The sequence below is a fragment of the Trematomus bernacchii genome, unplaced genomic scaffold (assembly GCF_902827165.1).
Source record: "Trematomus bernacchii unplaced genomic scaffold, fTreBer1.1, whole genome shotgun sequence".
Lineage (NCBI taxonomy): Eukaryota > Metazoa > Chordata > Actinopteri > Perciformes > Nototheniidae > Trematomus > Trematomus bernacchii.
The window spans coordinates 328,864-353,574 of record NW_022987786.1 but is presented as its reverse complement, the minus strand read 5'-3'; the positions used below and the strand labels follow the sequence as shown (position 1 = coordinate 353,574).

Here is a 24,711-nt window from a genome sequence, read left to right as displayed (position 1 = left end):
CAGGAGAGGACTCTTTAAAGTAGAGACACTACATACTGATATACACCTGAACATCAGCAGGAGAGGACTCTTTAAAGTAGAGACACTACATACTGATATACACCTGAACATCAGCAGGAGAGAACTCTTTAAAGTAGAGACACTACATACTGATATACACCTGAACATCAGCAGGAGAGGACTCTTTAAAGTAGAGACACCACATACTGATATACACCTGAACATCAGCAGGAGAGGACTCTTTAAAGTAGAGACACTACATACTGATATACACCTGAACATCAGCAGGAGAGGACTCTTTAAAGTAGAGACACTACATACTGATATACACCTGAACATCAGCAGGAGAGGACTCTTTAAAGTAGAGACACTACATACTGATATACACCTGAACATCAGCAGGAGAGGACTCTTTAAAGTAGAGACACTGCATACTGATATACACCTGAACATCAGCAGGAGAGGACTCTTTAAAGTAGAGACTCTACATACTGATATACACCTGAACATCAGCAGGAGAGGACTCTTTAAAGTAGAGACACTACATACTGATATACACCTGAACATCAGCAGGAGAGGACTCTTTAAAGTAGAGACACTACATACTGATATACACCTGAACATCAGCAGGAGAGGACTCTTTAAAGTAGAGACACTACATACTGATATACACCTGAACATCAGCAGGAGAGAACTTTTTAAAGTAGAGACACTACATACTGATATACACCTGAACATCAGCAGGAGAGGACTCTTTAAAGTAGAGACACTACATACTGATATACACCTGAACATCAGCAGGAGAGGACTCTTTAAAGTAGAGACACTACATACTGATATACACCTGAACATCAGCAGGAGAGGACTGTTTAAAGTAGAGACACTACATACTGATATACACCTGAGCATCAGCAGGAGAGGACTCTTTAAAGTAGAGACACTACATACTGATATACACCTGAACATCAGCAGGAGAGGACTTTTTAAAGTAGAGACACTACATACTGATATACACCTGAACATCAGCAGGAGAGGACTCTTTAAAGTAGAGACACTACATACTGATATACACCTGAGCATCAGCAGGAGAGGACTCTTTAAAGTAGAGACACTACATACTGATATACACCTGAACATCAGCAGGAGAGGACTCTTTAAAGTAGAGACACTACATACTGATATACACCTGAACATCAGCAGGAGAGGACTCTTTAAAGTAGAGACACTACATACTGATATACACCTGAACATCAGCAGGAGAGGACTCTTTAAAGTAGAGACACTACATACTGATATACACCTGAACATCAGCAGGAGAGGACTCTTTAAAGTAGAGACACTACATACTGATATACACCTGAACATCAGCAGGAGAGGACTCTTTAAAGTAGAGACACTACATACTGATATACACCTGAACATCAGCAGGAGAGGACTCTTTAAAGTAGAGACACGACATTACTGATATACACCTGAACATCAGCAGGAGAGGACTCTTTAAAGTAGAGACACTACATACTGATATACACCTGAACATCAGCAGGAGAGGACTCTTTAAAGTAGAGACACGACATACTGATATACACCTGAACATCAGCAGGAGAGGACTCTTTAAAGTAGAGACACTACATACTGATATACACCTGAACATCAGCAGGAGAGGACTCTTTAAAGTAGAGACACTACATACTGATATACACCTGAACATCAGCAGGAGAGGACTCTTTAAAGTAGAGACACTACATACTGATATACACCTGAACATCAGCAGGAGAGGACTCTTTAAAGTAGAGACACTACATACTGATATACACCTGAACATCAGCAGGAGAGGACTCTTTAAAGTAGAGAACACTACATACTGATATACACCTGAACATCATCAGGAGAGGACTCTTTAAAGTAGAGGACACTACATACTGATATACACCTGAACATCATCAGCAGAGCACTCTTTAAAGTAGAGACACTACATACTGATATACACCTGAACATCAGCAGGAGAGGACTCTTTAAAGTAGAGACACTACATACTGATATACACCTGAACATCAGCAGGAGAGGACTCTTTAAAGTAGAGACACTACATACTGATATACACCTGAACATCAGCAGGAGAGGACTCTTTAAAGTAGAGACACTACATACTGATATACACTGAACATCAGCAGGAGAGGACTCTTTAAAGTAGAGACACTACATACTGATATACACCTGAACATCAGCAGGAGAGGACTCTTTAAAGTAGAGACACGACATACTGATATACACCTGAACATCAGCAGGAGAGGACTCTTTAAAGTAGAGACACTACATACTGATATACACCTGAACATCAGCAGGAGAGGACTCTTTAAAGTAGAGACACTACATACTGATATACACCTGAACATCAGCAGGAGAGGACTCTTTAAAGTAGAGACACTACATACTGATATACACCTGAACATCAGCAGGAGAGGACTCTTTAAAGTAGAGACACTACATACTGATATACACCTGAACATCAGCAGGAGAGGACTCTTTAAAGTAGAGACACTACATACTGATATACACCTGAACATCATCAGGAGAGGACTCTTTAAAGTAGAGACACTACATACTGATATACACCTGAACATCATCAGCAGAGCACTCTTTAAAGTAGAGACACTACATACTGATATACACCTGAACATCAGCAGGAGAGGACTCTTTAAAGTAGAGACACTACATACTGATATACACCTGAACATCAGCAGGAGAGGACTCTTTAAAGTAGAGACACTACATACTGATATACACCTGAACATCAGCAGGAGAGGACTCTTTAAAGTAGAGACACTACATACTGATATACACCTGAACATCAGCAGGAGAGGACTCTTTAAAGTAGAGACACTACATACTGATATACACCTGATCCGAAGCTCTAAGACTTTTGGGACAACCTGAGAAATATCAACAGATATATCAGATTTTCGTGATTGTAATATCCTCCAAGTCAACATGCAGCCACACCAGCTGACCCGTGTAGTCCTGCATGGAGGAATGAGGTTTCCTTATCGTGTCACATAGCTCTGCATCAGCTCACAACATAAACCAGATTCTCCGACCTTCATGTCTCCAACAAAATCACAAATCACACAAATCTGAGTAATTTTAAAATAAATAAATCCATTCTGTATTTGTTTAAAGGTGCACCGCTGACTGAGAGGAAATAGATCAGATATCACACTCACTCCACAAAGAGGATCTGTGTCTCCTCACAGTATTTACTGATGAATGAAATATCACTGATTCTGAGAGATTGGAGCAGCCGCGCAGGAGGATGCAGATATCAGTCAAACAGATCCAGAGGTGTTATCATCTGCTCAAAGCTTCGGTGAATGGTAATGAAATTCTCCTGAGCTGAGCTCCTCCAGCAAAGCAACATATATAATACCATACAAGAATACAAATAGTGCAAATAGTCTATATGTGAACAGAATATGATATGGACAAGAACAGAATATGAAATTAAATAACGTACATTAAGTCTAAATTAAATAGGGTTTGTTGCGGTGATAAGTATTTAGATAAATAAGTGGATTGCAAGATGATTGTGAATAAAAGTGTGCTTACCTTCTCAGAGACGCATGAAGCAGCCGCTCGCAGGGAGGAGACAAAGTTTGAGTTTCAGCTGAGAGTCACACTCATCTTCCTCCTCCTCTTCGTCCTCCTCCTCCGGCTGCTGGAGAGCCTTTACAGCCGCCAGCTCCTCCAACAGCGTTATACCGGGGAAGCCTCTCACAGCGGGGGGGGGGGGGGGGGGGGGGGGGGGGGGGGGGAGGAAGAGGAGGAGGAGGAGGGAGGAAGAGGAGAGAGGAAGAGGAGAGAAGCTGCAGCACCTCCTGCAGGACAACCAAACGTGCACATGTGGGTTTATTTGGGAAATACCAATGTTTATTATTAAGAATAATAATAACAATAAAATTCATAATTTTAAAAATCCGTATTAAAGATTTTAATGATTTTAATAATAATACAAATAACAATCATTTTTTATTTGTATTATTATTATTATTATTATTATTATTATTATTATTATTATTATTATTATTATTATTATTATTATTATATTATTATTATTATTATTATTATTATTATTTATTATTATTATTATTACTATATTTCTTTTTGTAGAAATATAATCGTATATTTTTATTTTATTTGTATTTTATTCTAAAGATTTAGCAGCTGAGAGAGGAAGAGGAGAGAGGAAGAGTTAGCAGCTGAGAGAGGAAGAGGAGAGAGGAAGAGTTAGCAGCTGAGAGAGGAAGAGGAGAGAGGAAGAGTTAGCAGCTGTCACAGAATCCAAACTAAGGATAAATAAAGTATGAATCTGAAATGGAGAAAGTATTTATAGAATACTCTAATAATACAGATGATATTATATATGAGACAAACAGATACAAACATACAGTAACATTAAAACTGTTTTGTACCAACATGTATTTCTTGTGTGTCAATGCTTCTTTGAATGTATTCTTATTATTTACTGCAGCACCTGAACGCACCTGAATAGAAAACACAGGTTTCACATTTTCCAAACATCGCTGTTTTAAGGCGTGTGATGCGTTCAGGGACTCTGAAGTGACGTTCAATAACATCAGACAGGAAGCCAACCTGTTGCATTTCAGAATAAAAGGGGATCCATGAGTTGTTCAATAAATACATTAACTATAATAATGATACAAATATTAGGAGACCTTTAAAGAATATGTTTTCCAGAGGGGGGGGAGTGACTTAGTACATTTACTCAAGTACTGTACTTAAGTACTCTCTTGAGGTACCATGTTGTGCTACTATGTACTTTTACTCCACTACATGTATTTCATACCTTTAGTTACTTTACAGATTAATGATGATGAGAATACTTTTCTACTTTTACTTGAGGAACATTTTGAATGCAGGACTTTTACTGTAACAGAGTATTCCTACACTCTGGTACTTCTACTTTTACTCAAGTACAAGATCTGAGTACTTCTACATTTACTGAAGTACAAGATCTGAGTACTTCTACTTTTACTCAAGTACAAGATCTGAGTACTTCTACATTTACTGAAGTACAAGATCTGAGTACTTCTACTTTTACTCAAGTACAAGATCTGAGTACTTCTACTGTTACTCTAGTACAATATCTGAGTACTTCTACTTTTACTCAAGTACAAGATCTGAGTACTTCTACTGTTACTCTAGTACATGATCTGAGTACTTCTACTGTTACTCTAGTACATGATCTGAGTACTTCTCTAACTAATTGTAAAGTGTATTTTGTATTCAATGTTTACATTTTGTGAGTTTTGATAGGCTGAACAAGCATAATGTACTTTGATTCTGTATATTTGTATTGTGTATTCAATATCCAGTATACTCTATAGATGAATACCCTTCTTTATTGATTAGTGTTCACTGTGTTGTGTATTGTGTGTACCTTCTGCTGCTGATGTGTACCCCTGTAATGTGTTGTATTGTACCTCTGATGCAGGTGCGATGTCTGATCTCTGCTGCTGGGACGAGGGGTCAGTGGATCTCACCTTACATTGAAAAGTACTTTATTCTGACAGGGTTGGACCGGAAGCCGCTCTTCTTCTTCTTCCATGTGGCTTCACAGAATACAGTGAATGCGGAAGTGTGTCAGGAGTCAGTCGCGCAGCAGAAACAAAGCAACAAGTTGAACTTTGTTATTCTCCCAGCTGGAAACGTTCTCCCCCTGACAGCTGAAAGGTGAGTTCATACCTGAAACACGCGTGTTTACCTTCTTCCGGTTTCTAAAACTTCCTGTTTGAGTTGAGCAGATTTGAGGCTAACATTACAATTAGAATCAGGATTAAACTCTACTTCCTGATCCAGAGTGCGTTACATCTCTCAATGTCATGTTAGACATCGTGTCTCTAAAGAGCAGAACTTCAGAGGAACACTTTTTAGAACAATACCACAACAAGTTCTCCATCTGAGTCTCAGAACAGGTCCCTGAACGCAACACTTTAACGAGTCTGCGCGTGGGATTCCCTTTCAGATACAAGTACACGATCTGAGTACTTCCACTGTTACTGAAGTACTACTGTTACTCAAGTACACGATCTGAGTATTTCCACTGATACTAAAGTACACGATCTGAGTACTTCCACTGTTACTGAAGTACTACTGTTACTCAAGTACACGATCTGAGTATTTCCACTGATACTAAAGTACACGATCTGAGTACTTCCACTGTTACTGAAGTACTACTGTTACTCAAGTACACGATCTGAGTATTTCCACTGATACTAAAGTACACGATCTGAGTACTTCCACTGTTACTGAAGTACAATATCTGAGTACTTCTACTGTTACTGAAGTACTACTGTTACTCAAGTACACGATCTGAGTACTTCCACTGATACTAAAGTACACGATCTGAGTACTTCCACTGTTACTGAAGTACAATATCTGAGTACTTCCACTGTTACTGAAGTACTACTGTTACTCAAGTACACCATCTGAGTAATTCCACTGTTGCTGAAGTACACGATCTGAGTACTTCCACTGTTACTCAAGTACACGATCTGTGTACTAGGAAAAAGAGTGTAGTAATACTCTGTTACAGTAAAAGTAGAAGTACTCAGATCTTCTACTTGAGTAAAAGTAGAAGTACTCAGATGTTGTACTTGAGTAAAAGTAGAAGTACTCAGATATTGTACTAGAGTAACAGTAGAAGTACTCAGATCTTGTACTTGAGTAAAAGTAGAAGTACTCAGATCTTGTACTTGAGTAACAGTGGAAGTACTCAGATCTTGTACTTGAGTAAGAGTAGAAGTACTCAGATCGTGTACTTTAATATCAGTGGAAGTACTCAGATCTTGTACTTGAGTAAATGACATTATTGTAATATTCATATAAAGGGAGGTCAGGTACTCTTTAAAACAGCTGCTAGTTATGGGTACTTTTTACTTTAGTACATTTCAAAGCCCTCTTTACTTTAACTTGAGTAAAGAAGTTTAGTCAGTACTTCTACTTTTACCAGAGTATGTTTAAACACGAGTATCTGTACCTCTACTTGAGTAAAGGATGTGTGTACTTGTTCCCTCTCTGGTGTCCTCAGATCCATCATGACGGAGGTTTACTCCCCCACCACGGCCCCAAACCCCAAGTCCTCCTGCTTCAGCGTCCCCTCAGACAACCTGGACAGAGTCCGCTTCGCTCTCAAAGTCCTGCAAGTGGTGAGTTCAAAGACCCCCTTATTTCTTCCAAATGCTACATCAACAACAGACCTTAATTCTGACCATGCATGGTCCTGTCAGAATATAAGTGTGTGTGTGTGTGTGTGTGTTTGTTAATGTCAGGTACCATCATGTTCAGTGTTTTCAACACACAGATCCTCCTGGTTTACACTAAACACACACTAGTGTCTCTACTTTAAAGAGTCCTCTCCTGCTGATGTTCAGGTGTATATCAGTATGTAGTGTCTCTACTTTAAAGAGTCCTCTCCTGCTGATGTTCAGGTGTATATCAGTATGTAGTGTCTCTACTTTAAAGAGTCCTCTCCTGCTGATGTTCAGGTGTATATCAGTATGTAGTGTCTCTACTTTAAGAGTCCTCTCCTGCTGATGTTCAGGTGTATATCAGTATGTAGTGTCTCTACTTTAAAGAGTCCTCTCCTCCTGATGTTCAGGTGTATATCAGTATGTAGTGTCTCTACTTTAAAGAGTCCTCTCATGCTGATGTTCAGGTGTATATCAGTGTGTAGTGTCTCTACTTTAAAGAGTCCTCTCCTGCTGATGTTCAGGTTGTATATCAGTATGTAGTGTCTCTACTTTAAAGAGTCCTCTCCTGCTGATGTTCAGGTGTATATCAGTATGTAGTTGTCTCTACTTAAAGAGTCCTCTCCTCCTGATGTTCAGGTGTATATCAGTATGTAGTGTCTCTACTTTAAAGAGTCCTCTCCTGCTGATGTTCAGGTGTATCTCAGTATGTAGTGTCTCTACTTTAAAGAGTCCTCTCCTGCTGATGTTCAGGTGTATATCAGTATGTAGTGTCTCTACTTTAAAGAGTCCTCTCCTGCTGATGTTCAGGTGTATATCAGTACGTAGTGTCTCTACTTTAAAGAGTCCTCTCCTGCTGATGTTCATGTGTATCTCAGTATGTAGTGTCTCTACTTTAAAGAGTCCTCTCCTGCTGATGTTCATGTGTATATCAGTATGTAGTGTCTCTACTTTAAAGAGTCCTCTCCTGCTGAGTGTTCAGGTGTATATCAGTATGTAGTGTCTCTACTTTAAAGAGTCCTCTCCTGCTGATGTTCAGGTGTATATCAGTATGTAGTGTCTCTACTTTAAAGAGTCCTCTCCTGCTGATGTTCAGGTGTATATCAGTATGTAGTGTCTCTACTTTTTAAGAGTCCTCTCCTGTTGATGTTCAGGTGTATATCAGTATGTAGTGTCTCTACTTTAAAGAGTCCTCTCCTGCTGATGTTCAGGTGTATATCAGTATGTAGTGTCTCTACTTTAAAGAGTCCTCTCCTGCTGATGTTCAGGTGTATATCAGTATGTAGTGTCTCTACTTTAAAGAGTCCTCTCCTGCTGATGTTCAGGTGTATATCAGTATGTAGTGTCTCTACTTTAAAGAGTCCTCTCCTGCTGATGTTCAGGTGTATATCAGTATGTAGTGTCTCTACTTTAAAGAGTCCTCCTGCTGATCTTCAGGTGTATATCAGTATGTAGTGTCTCTACTTTAAAGAGTCCTCTCCTGCTGATCTTCAGGTGTATATCAGTATGTAGTGTCTCTACTTTAAAGAGTCCTCTCCTGCTGATGTTCAGGTGTATATCAGTATGTAGTGTCTCTACTTTAAAGAGTCCTCTCCTGCTGATGTTCTGGTGTATATCAGTATGTAGTGTCTCTACTTTAAAGAGTCCTCTCCTGCTGATGTTCAGGTGTATATCAGTATGGAGTGTCTCTACTTTAAAGAGTCCTCTCCTGCTGATGTTCAGGTGTATATCAGTATGTAGTGTCTCTACTTTAAAGAGTCCTCTCCTGCTGATGTTCAGGTGTATATCAGTATGTAGTGTCTCTACTTTAAAGAGTTCTCTCCTGCTGATGTTCAGGTGTATATCAGTATGTAGTGTCTCTACTTTAAAGAGTCCTCTCCTGCTGATATTCAGGTGTATATCAGTATGTAGTGTCTCTACTTTAAAGAGTCCTCTCCTGCTGATGTTCAGGTGTATATCAGTATGTAGTGTCTCTACTTTAAAGAGTCCTCTCCTGCTGATGTTCAGGTGTATATCAGTATGTAGTGTCTCTACTTTAAAGAGTCCTCTCCTGATGATGTTCAGGTGTATATCAGTATGTAGTGTCTCTACTTTAAAGAGTCCTCTCCTGCTGATGTTCAGGTGTATATCAGTATGTAGCGTCTCTACTTTAAAGAGTCCTCTCCTGCTGATGTTCAGGTGTATATCAGTATGTAGTGTCTCTACTTTAAAGAGTCCTCTCCTGCTGATGTTCAGGTTGTATATCAGTATGTAGTGTCTCTACTTTAAAGAGTCCTCTCCTGCTGATGTTCAAGTGTTTATCAGTATGTAGTGTCTCTACTTTAAAGAGTCCTCTCCTGCTGATGTTCAGGTGTATATCAGTATGTAGTGTCTCTACTTTAAAGAGTCCTCTCCTGCTGATGTTCAAGTGTTTATCAGTATGTAGTGTCTCTACTTTAAAGAGTCCTCTCCTGCTGATGTTCAGGTGTATATCAGTATGTAGCGTCTCTACTTTAAAGAGTCCTCTCCTGCTGATGTTCAGGTTGTATATCAGTATGTAGTGTCTCTACTTTTAAAGAGTCCTCTCCTGCTGATGTTCAGGTGTATATCAGTATGTAGTGTCTCTACTTTAAAGAGTCCTCTCCTGCTGATGTTCAGGTGTATATCAGTATGTAGTGTCTCTACTTTAAAGAGTCCTCTCCTGCTGATGTTCAGGTGTTTATCAGTATGTAGTGTCTCTACTTTAAAGAGTCCTCTCCTGCTGATGTTCAGGTGTATATCAGTATGTAGTGTCTCTACTTTAAAGAGTCCTCTCCTGCTGATGTTCAAGTGTTTATCAGTATGTAGTGTCTCTACTTTAAAGAGTCCTCTCCTGCTGATGTTCAGGTGTATATCAGTATGTAGTGTCTCTACTTTAAAGAGTCCTCTCCTGCTGATATTCAGGTGTATATCAGTATGTAGCGTCTCTACTTTAAAGAGTCCTCTCCTGCTGATGTTCAGGTGTATATCAGTATGTAGTGTCTCTACTTTAAAGAGTCCTCTCCTGCTGATGTTCAGGTGTATATCAGTATGTAGTGTCTCTACTTTAAAGAGTCCTCTCCTGATGATGTTCAGGTGTATATCAGTATGTAGTGTCTCTACTTTAAAGAGTCCTCTCCTGCTGATGTTCAGGTGTATATCAGTATGTAGCGTCTCTACTTTAAAGAGTCCTCTCCTGCTGATGTTCAGGTGTATATCAGTATGTAGTGTCTCTACTTTAAAGAGTCCTCTCCTGCTGATGTTCAGGTGTATATCAGTATGTACTGTATCCGCCTTGTCAGGAAAATATGTGCAAAACGTGCGAGTGGTTTATAAAGGAAGGTACGTTTGTAGAGATGCCATTAAAATATGTGAAAAATAATTTTAAAAATAATGTTGAAAATATCCGAAACATATGTGAAAAAGTACTGGGGACTATTTCCAGCGGTGGATGAATCCCACCTTTTTAGAGAGTGACCCCTCAGTAACAGGAAGCTGCAGAACAGGAAGTGAAAGTTCTCCAGAACTACAGTTGGCACACATCTGCTGACCCTCCTGTTTCATCAGAGAGGGGTGTTGTGGTGTGTGTGTGTGTGTGTGTGGGGCTCAGTGTCCGGTGTGACTGTGTGTGTGTGTGTGTGTGGGGCTCAGTGTCCGGTGTGACTGTGTGTGTGTGTGTGTGTGGGGCTCAGTGTCCGGTGTGACTGTGTGTGTGTGTGTGTGTGTGTGGGGCTCAGTGTCCGGTGTGTGTGTGTGTGTGTGTGGGGGGTTCAGTGTCCGGTGTGTGTGTGTGTGTGTGTGTGTGGGGGGGGGGTGTTCAGTGTCCGGCAGGCGGCTTGTGGTTCTGAGTGTCGACCGAAAGAGGATGTTGCGGTGAGTCGGAGGAAAAAATCTTGGTCGTCAAACTTCATCTGTGATCAAAGTTCAGCAGCTCTCTGAGGACGAGTAATCTGATTACTGCGGGAGGAGTATCTGATACCACTCTGTGAAAGTAATCTGCTGCTAGGACAAGTCCTGTCTCACCTTTTTCAGCATTTCCTGCAAAATATGTGAAAATTATCTTGAAAAATATCATTACAAATTTGAAAATTATTTCAAATTATGTTGGAAACTTCTGAGAAATATCCAAAAAGTATGAGGAAGACAACCTGGAAGTATTTCAAATATGTCTGAAAGGTTTATACGAAAAATATGTGAAAAACATCTGAAAAATATTTTAAAACAGTTGAAAATCATCTTAAAAAATATAAAAATATTTATGTATAAACATTTACATTTATATTTAACATGAAAAAAATATGCAAAGAAATTTGTCAAATATTTGGGATTTTTATTGAACAATTTCCACAAAATTATTGTATGTGTAAAATATTCAAAAAATATGTTGACTTTTTTTCAAAAACGATTCTAAAAATGATGTGAACAATCTCCGCAAAGTGATTAAAATGTCAGAAAAGTAAAAAATGCTCCCAAAAATAAACGGGGTTGTAAAGATATTTCCAAAGAATAAGTGCAATCAAAAAATGAAATGTATGTGAAAATGATTGAAAAAATATGTGGAGGCTGTGACGCAGTGGCCTGGTGCGCTGGTTGTTGGTCAGGGGAGCACCGGTTAAACCCCACTGCAGTCAGCATGTCGTTGTGTCCCTGAGACGCTTCACCCCAAAACTGCTCCGTGGGGATTGTCCACAGTATTGAGTATAGAGAGGCGAAGTCCCGCCCTTCTACTTCCGCCCCATGGGACCTTATTTCGGAAAATAATGTATTAAAGTCAATGGGAGAGAGAACGATTATCTTTCTGTCCGTTTGAATTGTGCCATGAATTACACATATGATGTTTGTCATCTTAAAAAAATAATTTTCCATGTCAAAAAAGTCACAGTTTGTCGTAAAACTGTTGAAATATAAGACTATGAAAAATACGCAACTAGAAAGACTACAAATCCCAGAGTCCCGGTCCCGCATGCTGGCTCTTAGGAACCGACTAACTCCCCTTGTGTGTATAGAGAGGTTAAGTCCCTCCCTTCCGGTGGACCCTCATGGGACCTTATTTCAGAAAAAGTATGTATTGAAGTCAATGGCGAATTACACATATGATGTTTGTCAATTTAAAGATAATTTTGCAAGTCAAAATACAAATGTGTCGTTAAAACTGTGAAGTAACACTTTTTTTGTGTGAAAGCGCTCAATGACCTACATCTCCCGTCTCGCACCACACACCAAGACGGCCGTCACGTTGGCACATCTCACTTCTTTCTTTCAGAATCTTTATGATGAATTGGAAATGGGGGACCCTGATGTAAACAAGACGAAAGTCTTTCTCTGGTCTGCATCCCCTTAACAATTGTATGTTTTGAGCTGTACTGTACTGTACCCCAATATACAAGCTGTTAATAAACTTTTCAATCAATCAATCAATCAATCAATCAAATGAGGCGAAAAGTATTAAAAAGAGGTGAAAATCACTCCAAGTCTGGGCATGTTGAGAGCTGTGCATACACACAAGGGGAGTGAGTCGGTTCCTAAGAGCCAGCATGCGGGACCGGGACTCTGGGATTTGTAGTCTTTCTAGTTGCGTATTTTTCATAGTCTTATATTTCAACAGTTTTACGACAAACTGTGACTTTTTTGACATGGAAATGATTATTTAAGATCATCAAACATCATATGTGTAATTCATGGCACAATTCAAACGGGATCCAAAGATCATCTTTCTCTCCCCATTGACTTCAATACATACTTTTTCTGAAATAAGGTCCCGGAAAGGAAGGGACTTCGCCTCTCTATGTAAGTGGCTTTGGATAAAAGCGTCTAACATGTCATGTAATGTGTAAAATATCCACAAAGTACGAGAACAACCTGAAAGCATAAATATATCTGAAAAGTTTGTAGAATATTTAATCTTTTTTAAATATGTGAACAATTCCAGTTTCTCATAGTCCAACGTCATTCATCAGATGTCCAGATAATCACTTTAATTCAACATAAAAAGCCTCAGTTTTAACCTTATTTGTATCTTAATATTTGGAGATGATTCATGAAGCTTTTCTCCACGGATCCAGCGGCTGCTCTGCGTGGGTTTGAAGGAAACAAGCCGACGTTCACTGAGCAGAATATAAACACATATCCAGCAGAGAGGGAAACTGCTTTGATATTCCTCAACATGAAGCTCTGTCACATTAAGGATGCAGCTTGTGACTTTTTAGCCTTTGTTTAGCGACTAGTTTGAGTTCTCTGGCACTTTGAGAGGCGAGCTTCATCTGCTGAATGTTTCCTGACCAGACGCTGAAAAGGGTTTAAAGTCTGTGAGTCGGTTAGTTACTGTTGGGGGGGGGGGGGGGGGGGGGGGGGGGGGTTCTCTTCCTGTTGACTCATTGTGGTGCAGGCGCGCCCAAAGTGTGTGTGTTTAGATACACATATATTTAGATTTGTTTCAGCTTCTGTCCATCCTGCTGGAGGAGGAGGTTACGTTAATATATTGATGTGTTCCAGCTGTTATTAATGCAGATGTTACGTTAATATATTGATGTCTTCCAGCTGTTATAATGCAGATGTTACGTTAATCTCTTGATGTGTTCCAGCTGTTATTAATGCAGATGTTAGCGTTAATATATTGATGTGTTCCAGCTGTTATTAATGCAGATGTTACATTAATATCTTGATGTGTTCCAGCTGTTATTAATGCAGATGTTACCTTAATATATGATGTGTTCCAGATGTTATTAATGCAGATGTTACGTTAATATCTTGATGTGTTCCAGCTGTTATCTAATGCAGATGTTACATTAATATCTTGATGGTTCCAGATGTTATTAATGCCAGATGTTACGTTAATATCTTGACTGTGTTCCAGCTGTTATTTAATGCAGATGTTACGTTAAATCTCTCTGTGTTCCAGCTGTTTATTAATGCAGATGTTACGTAATATATTGATGTGTTCCAGCTGTTATTAATGCAGATGTTACATTAATATCTTGATGTGTTCCAGCTGTTATTAATGCAGATGTTACATTAATATATTGATGTGTTCCAGCTGTTATTAATGCAGATGTTACATTAATATATTGATGTGTTCCAGATGTTATTAATGCAGATGTTACGTTAATATCTTGATGTGTTCCAGCTGTTATTAATGCAGATGTTACGTTAATATCTCTCTGTGTTCCAGCTGTTATTAATGCAGATGTTACATTAATATCTTGATGTGTTCCAGCTGTTATTAATGCAGATGTTATGTTAATATCTTGATGTGTTCCAGCTGTTATTAATGCAGATGTTACATTAATATCTTGATGTGTTCCAGCTGTTATTAATGCAGATGTTACATTAATATATTGATGTGTTCCAGCTGTTATTAATGCAGATGTTATGTTAATATATTGATGTGTTCCAGCTGTTATTAATGCAGATGTTACATTAATATCTTGATGTGTTCCAGCTGTTATTAATGCAGATGTTACATTAATATCTCTCTGTGTTCCAGCTGTTATTAATGCAGATGTTACGTTAATATCTCTCTGTGTTCCAGCTGTTATTAATGCAGATGTTACGTTAATATATTGATGTGTTCCAGCTGTTATTAATGCAAGATGTACATTAATTATATTGATGTGTTCCAGCTGTTATTAATGCAGATGTTACGTTAATATCTTGATGTGTTCCAGCTGTTATTAATGCAGATGTTACGTTAATATCTCTCTGTGTTCCAGCTGTTATTAATGCAGATGTTACATTAATATCTTGATGTGTTCCAGCTGTTATTAATGCAGATGTTACATTAATATATTGATGTGTTCCAGCTGTTATTAATGCAGATGTTACGTTAATATCTTGATGTGTTCCAGCTGTTATTAATGCAGATGTTACGTTAATATCTCTCTGTGTTCCAGCTGTTATTAATGCAGATGTTACATTAATATCTTGATGTGTTCCAGCTGTTATTAATGCAGATGTTACATTAATATATTGATGTGTTCCAAGCTGTTATTAATGCAGATGTTACGTTAATATCTTGATGTGTTCCAGGCTGTTATTAATGCAGATGTTACGTTAATATATTGATGTGTTCCAGCTGTTATTAATGCAGATGTTACATTAATATCTTGATGTGTTCCAGCTGTTATTAATGCAGATGTTACGTTAATATCTTGATGTGTTCCAGCTGTTATTAATGCAGATGTTACGTTAATATCTTGATGTGTTCCAGCTGTTATTAATGCAGATGTTACGTTAATATCTTGATGTGTTCCAGCTGTTATTAATGCAGATGTTACATAATATCTTGATGTGTTCCAGCTGTTATTAATGCAGATGTTAACATTAATATATTGATGTGTTCCAGCTGTTATTAATGCAGATGTTACGTTAATATCTTGATGTGTTCCAGCTGTTATTAATGCAGATGTTACGTTAATATCTTGATGTGTTCCAGCTGTTATTAATGCAGATGTTACATTAATATCTTGATGTGTTCCAGCTGTTATTAATGCAGATGTTACGTTAATATCTTGATGTGTTCCAGCTGTTATTAATGCAGATGTTACATTAATATATTGATGTGTTCCAGCTGTTATTAATGCAGATGTTACGTTAATATCTTGATGTGTTCCAGCTGTTATTAATGCAGATGTTACGTTAATATATTGATGTGTTCCAGCTGTTATTAATGCAGATGTTACGTTAATATCTTGATGTGTTCCAGCTGTTATTAATGCAGATGTTACGTTAATATCTTGATGTGTTCCAGCTGTTATTAATGCAGATGTTACATTAATATCTTGATGTGTTCCAGCTGTTATTAATGCAGATGTTACATTAATATATTGATGTGTTCCAGCTGTTATTAATGCAGATGTTACGTTAATATCTTGATGTGTTCCAGCTGTTATTAATGCAGATGTTACATTAATATCTTGCTGTGTTCCAGCTGCTGTCGTTGGTGGCCTTCGTGCTGGAGGAGGTGGTTTCCAGCTGCCTCAGTTGCTCCGCTCTTTATTTCTTTGAGTTTGTGAGCTGCACGGCCTTCCTCTTCACGCTGCTGCTCGTCATCCTCCTCTCCACGCCGCTGCACGGCCGCGTGGGAATCAGCTGCTGGCCCAAACTGGTGAGAAATATTCCTAAATATTCCAGCTGCTGGAATCTCTGTAACTCAGTCTGTGTAAATCTGACTGACTCTGAGCTTCACTGCTGCTACAGAAATATTTCCACCATTTTAGGAAATATATATATTTATTATATACAGTGTGTGTATATAATGTTTTCATCAGTATCAGTCATAGTTTTCCAACTTCAAATACACGAGGACACATTTAGATTCAGTTTACTTATCATTATCCCTGAGGTCCATAAGCCATGTTTTTAAATGTTCCTATCCAAGTCATCATATTCCGTTTTTACCTGAAATATTCCAAAGAAAGACGTTTTTTTACACTATTTCATCTCAAAATATTCAAACTTTTTACCGAATTATTTTCTTAAAATAGCAAATGGGAAAATGTCCCACTTTTTTTTCTCTTTTCCGACTTTTTTTAAAGTAATATTCAGATTTGTTCTCTAAATATTCCAACTTTTTTTCTCTAAATATTCCCATCCTTTCCTTCTTGATCTCCTTCTTTCCTTTCCTACCTCCTCCTTTAGTTCTTCATCTTTTCCCTTCCTACCACATCCTTTCCATCTTCACCTCCTCCTTTCCTTCTATACCTCTTTCCTTCCATTCCTCACTCCCTGTCTCCTCCCTTACTACCTACTTTCCAACCTACCTCCTCTCCTTTCCTTCTCTACCTTTCACTTTCCTCATCGTTCCCATCTTCACCTCCTTCTTTCCTTCCCTAAATCCTCCTTTCCTTCTATACCTCCTATTCTCTTCCTCTCTCCTCGTTAGTCAGGGTGATCGTTTCACTTTTTTTCTTTCTATATAATTTAGACTTTTTTACTGTAAACATGTTGCCTTTTTTTTCTTCTAATTAAAATCGTGATATATTTTTCTCGTCGTGTCGCCCATCCCATAATGACCTCAAAGCCCGTCCCGTAACGACCTCACAGCCCGTCCCGTAACGACCTCACAGCCCGTCCCGTAACGACCTCAAAGCCCATCCCGTAACGACCTCAAAGCCCATCCCGTAACGACCTCAAAGCCCATCCCGTAACGACCTCAAAGCCCGTCCCGTAACGACCTCAAAGCCCGTCCCGTAACGACCTCAAAGCCCGTCCCGTAACGACCTCACAGCCCGTCCCGTAACGACCTCAAAGCCCGTCCCCTAACGACCTCAGAGCCCGTCCCGTAACGACCTCAAAGCCCGTCCCGTAACGACCTCAAAGCCCGTCCCGTAACGACCTCAAAGCCCGTCCCGTAACGACCTCAAAGCCCGTCCCCTAACGACCTCAAAGCCCGTCCCGTAACGACCTCAAAGCCCGTCCCGTAACGACCTCAAAGCCCGTCCCATAATGACCTCAAACCATGGAGATATTCAGACATTTAGAGAAAGGTGAATTTGATGTTCTTCTTCTGTGGTGCAGGACTTTGTGTACACCGCTGTCATGGGTCTGCTCTTCCTCATCGCCTCCATCGTCTTCGCTGCAGACAACGGGGGCTCCAAGGAGGAGATGACTGCTGTGGTGAGAAGCATCCCAATCATTCATCCTTTCCTTCTTCCTTCTTCCCTTTCCTACCTCCTCTCCTTTCCTTCTCTACCTTTCACTTTCCTCATCTTCCTATCTTCACCTCCTCCTTTCCTTCTATACCTCCTTCCTTCCATCCTCACTCCCTGTCTCCTCCCCTCACTACCTACTTTCCAACCTTACCTCCTCTCCTTTCCTTCTCTACCTTTCACTTTCCTCATCGTTCCCATCTTCACCTCCTTCTCTCCTTCCCTAAATTCTCTTTCCTTTCTATAGCTCCTCTTTCCCTCTCTCCTCGTTAGTCAGGGTGATCTTTTCTCTCGGATGTTCAGGCTTATATGTATATGTTTTTTTATTGAATATCTTCCTCCTCTGGCAGGCGTTTGGTTTCCTGGCGACGATGATGTTTTTCTTAGACGTTGGATATTTCATCAAGACTCGCGGCCTCCCCTCTATGAGCGCTCCGGACACGAGTAACGGAGGCGTGGCTGCGCCGGCCGAGGTGGAGAAACTCAACGCGCCAGAATAAGTCTCTGTGTGTTTTACTGTCAGTCACCATTCCTTTAACATGAGAGTCTTCATCGGCTCAGAAACTACACACTGAAGAGACTTCACTTTTATTACATGTGTTAACAGATTTCACATCATGGAGTCCTGCTGTGAACCCTGAGGTGTTCAGGACCTCAAAGTGTTATGATAGAAACTTACAGTAGGGTCTCCAGCTCATAGAAACTGCCGGATGCTGACCTGCATATATTGGGACATTTGCACAATTAGCATAAGTTGAGTTAATTAGCATTATAGCCTATGGGGACAATAGTTTAAAAAAACTGATTTGGACAATTTCTGAGTGATTTAGGGGATGCTGAGTTCATTTCTGACATTTTCAAGATCATAAATGCCTATATTTGTAGTCTCTGTGGACTGATTTTGATAGATTTTGAAGGTTTAGGGATTGCCAATAATTGCGTAAATCAGCATTATAGCCTATGTGGACAATATTTCAAAAATGGCTGATTTGGACAGTTTTGCTGTGGTTTTGGGGGTTATTGAGGACGCTGAATCAATTATCCATCAGGATCGTAAATGGCAGTTATTAAATGGAAAATGCCAATATTTGTACACTCAACTACTGATTTGACCAATTTTGGAACGATTTGATAGCTTTAGGGAACTCTGGATTGGACAGATTGCTTATTTATCTGAAAATAATTGTCCACAGTAGAGGTAATAATGTTCATCTTGTGCTCTCTATATCCAATGGTCCAACATGGTAATCAGCCCACAGAGAGTACAGATATGCCGCTTTCCGAAATAGATTCAGCTTCCTCAATAACCCCCAAAACCACTCCTCAACTGCCCAAATCAGCAATTTTTTAACTATTGTCCACATAGGCTATACTACTGCTAATTAATGCTAATCAACCCAACTTATGCTAATTGCCCAAATTATGCAGGTTAGCATCCGGCAGTTTCTATGTGCTGGAGACCCTACGTTACATTTCTAACAACATGGGGTACTCAACATTCCAGGGTTCACTAAGCTGGCAACTAGACTATGAATGTATTAAGTTAGTAGAAAGCTATAATATTAAGTTTAAATACAAAATATCAGGTTCAACTTTAATATTATTGCTTCCAACTAACCTAATACAGTTATGTGAAATTTGATGAAATGATACATTCAATTGAAGTTTGTTTTTTCAGTGCAGTGTAGATATACAATGAGAATCTGAAGTCCCAGGCGCCTCCGATAACACAACATGAATATATATCAGACATGAAACCAACAATGAAAGCAGTGCAGGAAGAAACAGTAGAAACGTGCAGGCGAGGCAGGAGAAGTTAAACATGTTAAATAGAATAAGATGACAGGAGGCTCCGACCTGACGTCCTGAACATAATAACCCTTTAAATAATCAAATAAGTCACAGTTTTAAAACCAGCAGCTACAGACGCAGATGTTCTCCTGTTTTTATAATAACTATATTTTTAAAGGAAGAACAGAACCACTAAATATTCTGCTTTTGAGTCAAAATGTTAAACAATCAAATCAATATATGCATGTATTGTGGTTGTTTTTAAAGAAATTATAAATCAAAACATTTATCATAATTTTAACACAAAATTATTATTTGACTTCCTCAAAGCCCAAAAAGACACAAGCAGCAGCTAGCAGAGCAACACCTAGCAGTTAGCAGAGCAACAGCTATCAGCTAGCAGAGCAACAGCTAGCAGAGCAACAGCTAGCAGAGCAACAACTAGCAGAGCAACAACTAGCAGAGCAACAGTTTGCAGCTAGCAGAGCAACAGCTATCAGCTAGCAGAGCAACAGCTAGCGGCTAGCAGAGCAACAGCTATCAGCTAGCAGAGCAACAGCTAGCGGCTAGCAGAGCAACAGCTAGCAGAGCAACAGCTAGCAGCTACGAGAGCAACAGTTTGCAGCTAGCAGAGCAACAGCTAGCGGCTAGCAGAGCAACAGCTAGCAGAGCAACAGTTAGCAGCTACGAGAGCAACAGTTAGCGTCTAGCAGAGCAACAGCCTGCAGCTAGCAGAGCAACAGCTAGCAGAGCAACAGCTAGCAGCTACGAGAGCAACAGTTAGCGTCTAGCAGAGCAACAGCCTGCAGCTAGCAGAGCAACAGCTAGCAGCTAGCAGAGCAACAGCTAGCAGCTAGCAGAGCAACAGCTAGCAGCTACGAGAGCAACAGTTAGCGTCTAGCAGAGCAACAGCCTGCAGCTAGCAGAGCAACAGCTAGCAGCTACGAGAGCAACAGTTAGCGTCTAGCAGAGCAACAGCCTGCAGCTAGCAGAGCAACAGCCAGCAGAGCAACAGCCTGCAGCTAGCAGAGCAACAGCCTGCAGCTAGCAGAGCAACAGCTAGCAGAGCAACAGCCTGCAGCTAGCAGAGCAACAGCTAGCAGAGCAACAGCTAGCAGAGCAACAGCCTGCAGCTAGCAGAGCAACAGCTAATAATAAAATGAGGAATACTTCTAATACTTTCCATTCAGGTCTTGCACTGGTCTCCCAGGAGCAGTGAGACAAGCTTTATTTTTCTTTAATTTGTGGATTTGTGTCTTAGCGTCTGTAAAATGAAATGAAGCAGTGAGTTCTCCTCAGCTCCTCCTGAGACCTGCAGATGTTCCTCAGCTCCTCCTGAGACCTGCAGATGTTCCTCAGCTCCTCCTGAGACCTGCAGATGTTCCTCAGCTCCTCCTGAGACCTGCAGATGTTCCTCAGCTCCTCCTGAGACTCAGACCTGTACCAGAAGCTGTTTCAGAAGTATATATTCCTAACAGCTGAGATGCATTTGGTAAAGATTTTATACTCTTCAATATTTTTCATCTGATCGTCACGCTCTCAGTTTTCTGTCTTAATCACTTTGTATTTTTTTAATTGAATGTCTTATGAAGGAAATGATGACGTTTTGCCACATTTTAAATTTTGATTTTGAAGAGGATTTTCTGCTAATATTTGTACTTTTATGCCCAAAAAGTGAAGCGGACTAGAAGTTACAATCTAATAACTTCCTTCATGTGTGGGAGATATGTCCAGATGTTTAAAGATGGACATTATTTGGATCCTTTTTATAAATGTGTGGCCTTACATTTCAGGACACAGAAATACAAAATGAAATATATAATGTTGTACCGAAGGAACTGGTTTCTTTCTATAAAAAGACAATCAGTGAAACTTCTCAAATGAAAAGCAGTTGTATTTGTTCATGCTTGATGATCTGCGGCCACAGAGTGAAATGTAAAAAGCTTGTTGACAATCATGCATCATATTAATAACTGAGCACTCCGGGACACTGAGTGTGGGTCTTTTTCAATGTTCTTCATGTCAGAGTCCAGAAATCTGATAAATGAGGAGAAAATTAAGGTTTTTTATGATATAAATATCTCCACGATTTCCTTCTGTACTGTGCCTGTTAGAATATATTTTCATACGTTTGTTTCACAAAATACTGCCTGAAGGAACGATGAATCTATCCCGTTGTCTTTTCTTATTCTGTAATAAAAACCTTTTCAAGAAATTAAAGTGCTGTTTTTTCACTTTGATTTAAATCACATGGGTTTTAATCACTTTTGGGATTTTATCTGCATTTATAAATAAATACATATATACTCCTGAACCTGAAGTGGGTATTTCAAGATATTTGGGGCTTATCTAATTAGTGTAATGATGCATAAGATCAGGGGCGCCGTAAGGGGGTGAAAGGTAGGACGATTCTAAGGGCCCGTAACTGACGGGGGCCCCAAACATTTTTAGAACATTAAGAAAAAATGTTTAAGTAACCTTTCATCAATCATCAATAATTAACATTAATAGAACGTTACATCGATAATGTACTCGCTAAACTTACGATTCATTTCACTTTTTTTCTTCCAAAAGTTAATTATCCAAAGCCTCTGTACACCCCCTTCTATTTACATGTAATGGTTTGGTCCTGCCTCCAAACGCTGTGCGGCACCGCACTTTCTAGCAGCAGAGTAGTGATGGGAATTATGGCTCTTTGAAGGGAGCCGGATCTTATGGCTCCGTTCCTTTCAAAGAGCCGTTCAAAAGAGCCGTTTTTTTTAAAGGGGGCGGGGTTACTAGGTTTATCTGTGAAATAATCACCAGGATAATGATTGACTGCATTGCCAGACCTAATGTCAATAATCGGCATTGTAAACATGACACAAGGTGGCGCCATATCCATGTCATCATGTCAGTGAATGTACTTTGAATTTACCCTCTGCATGTGTTAAGTAAATAAAGTTGCCTTGAATGAAATTCATGCAACTCTTAATATTAGATAGTGTGTTTTGAAGTGGCGATGGAGATTATTTGTTGACCCTGCTTTAAAGGATATGTTGCCTTTACAAATGGTGCGCTTTATCACTGCCTGGGTTTTGGTTGAAGTGCATCCAGATGCTGCTGCGCTTTCACGTTTGGCTCATTTTCCATCTGAAAAACACGTGGTCTACCTGTCCTGTTCCACTTGGTATGACTTCTCTCTCTCACGTATTCCATTAAGACCCACCCCACCTCACTCCTCGTGCTGAAACCTACCAATCAGAGTAGGGCGGGTCGTCACAGAATACGTTTGGGGAACAAAATCAAGCTTTTTAAAAGGCGAGTGCATGTTGGCAGGCAGTGAGTGCGGACCAACGATTGAACGATAACAAGAACGGCTCTTTGGTACGACTCGGTTCCCCTCGTTCGTACCAAAGAGCCGTTCAAAAGAATCGGCTCGTTCGCGACCGACATATCATTAGAGAGCAGAGTGAGAGCATGTGAGGAGCAGGGATGCTAGTACTTAACGTGTGTGCCATGTCTCAACGACTAACAAAGTCAGGCTTTCAAAAAAGAAAAGAAAGGAGAGAAAGACAAGAGAGAGGGACTAAAGGGTGACAGTATGTCACCCAGTGTTTCAAAAGAAAAGGTGGGTGTGGTCCATGAGTGGTGGAAATGTGTCTGTTAGCTAAGCGTAGTCCATTGTAAATAATAATTGTAATGTTTTGCTGACATTAAGTACTGTTAATATCTTCACAGAAAATTCAGAGGTTTTTCTTTTCACTGCTCTTTTAGCTGACATTTAACAAATGCAGGTACATTTTTAGCAGCTATTCTAAATCAGTTGTCCCCCCCCCTGGTGCCAGGACCAACAGATCCATCTCTAGGCTCAGCAGCCCTGTCCCCCCATAAGGCTTTGCAGTCTTGCCATGCTGTCCATTGAAAGCCAGTTGGCTAGAAAGCTGGACTTCAAGGACTTGATCAGTGCCTGTGAGAAGGCTAGGCGCTGGGCTCTTGGTGAGTAAGGCTGAGCAAAGGCTCGTAATAACTGTTAAAGGGCAAGGCTATGGTAACGATATTGGATCACTACACACAAGATGCATGATGAGAAAAAGACTGAGAACAGGTAATAGGCTCTGATTTAGCACCACCATCAGGCCTTTTCATTTCCATTTCCGTTTTGTTGTCCGTTTACAATTTAATACCCGCTTATTTTGTAGTTGGTATATTTAATAAAAAAATCTGCTGCTTATGTTATTTTTTTTGTTATAGCATTTTATAAATGATAATATTGGTGTTAATGTTCACTTTATTTTAATTTAAGAGGTCATGTATATTTAAGTTATATTTATTTTGATTTTTGAATGTTCCATTCAAAAATGTTATTAAAAAGGCATGTACACCATAAAAGATGCCTATTGAGGTCTATTGTCAGGAATGTTAGTGTTATATCAAATAGTGAATTCTACTGCAGCAGAATGATGCAGTAGAATTTGCAGTCTGCACAGTGTTATATTTTCACCGCTCAGTGTCAGTAAATATTGTGCGGTTAGTATTGGACTACAAGATAGATGCAAGCCTGTACAGGTAGAGTTATTTAAAGCATGAATGAGTGGGTTGGGTTCTGGAGGTGTGGTTACAGCAATTGTGCTTGGTTGGCGTGGCCTGGGCCTGGTGGTGGGGCCCAAAATCCCTGGCGGCGCCCCTGCATAAGATGACAATTATTTTATAAAATGAATAAGTTAAGCAACATTTTTGTTAATATTTAAACCAAAATGTTGATAGAATAGTTGATGAACCCCCTCTTTAATGGTCACACATGCAGAGCACACACAGTGGCATTTGTTCTCTGCTTTTAACTCATACTAGTACCAGGAGTCTAGTACTAGGAGCAGTGGGCAGCTATTGTACAGCGCCCGGGGAGCAATGGGAGTGAGAGGGGAAGGGGGATGTCCGCTGCCTTGCTCAAGGGCACCACAGCAGGGCAGGAGGTGGACTGGGACCTCTCCAAGTATCAGTCCACACTCCATATTTAGGTCTGGTCGGGGACT

At 39.8% G+C, this 24,711-nt stretch overlaps 2 protein-coding genes across 2 annotated transcripts in view; one reads left to right on the top strand and one right to left on the bottom strand.

Moving 5' to 3' along the window:
• The window catches only part of cpne4a (copine IVa), a 77,098-nt gene extending 73,413 nt beyond the window's left edge, over nucleotides 1–3,685 (bottom strand). The window contains exon 1 of the mRNA XM_034149491.1: nucleotides 3,604–3,685. The gene's annotated coding sequence lies outside the window, so the exon portion shown is untranslated. The remainder of the gene's footprint in view (nucleotides 1–3,603) is intronic.
• Nucleotides 3,686–5,611: 1,926 nt separating this feature from the next.
• On the top strand, nucleotides 5,612–20,731 carry cmtm6 (CKLF-like MARVEL transmembrane domain containing 6). The gene is made up of 5 exons (XM_034149521.1): nucleotides 5,612–5,748; nucleotides 7,106–7,223; nucleotides 16,189–16,365; nucleotides 17,778–17,876; nucleotides 18,259–20,731. The coding sequence occupies exons 2-5, from the start codon at nucleotides 7,113–7,115 to the stop codon at nucleotides 18,406–18,408; spliced, it is 537 nt and encodes a 178-aa protein (XP_034005412.1). The 5' UTR covers nucleotides 5,612–5,748; nucleotides 7,106–7,112; the 3' UTR covers nucleotides 18,409–20,731.
• The last annotated feature ends 3,980 nt before the right edge of the window (nucleotides 20,732–24,711 follow it).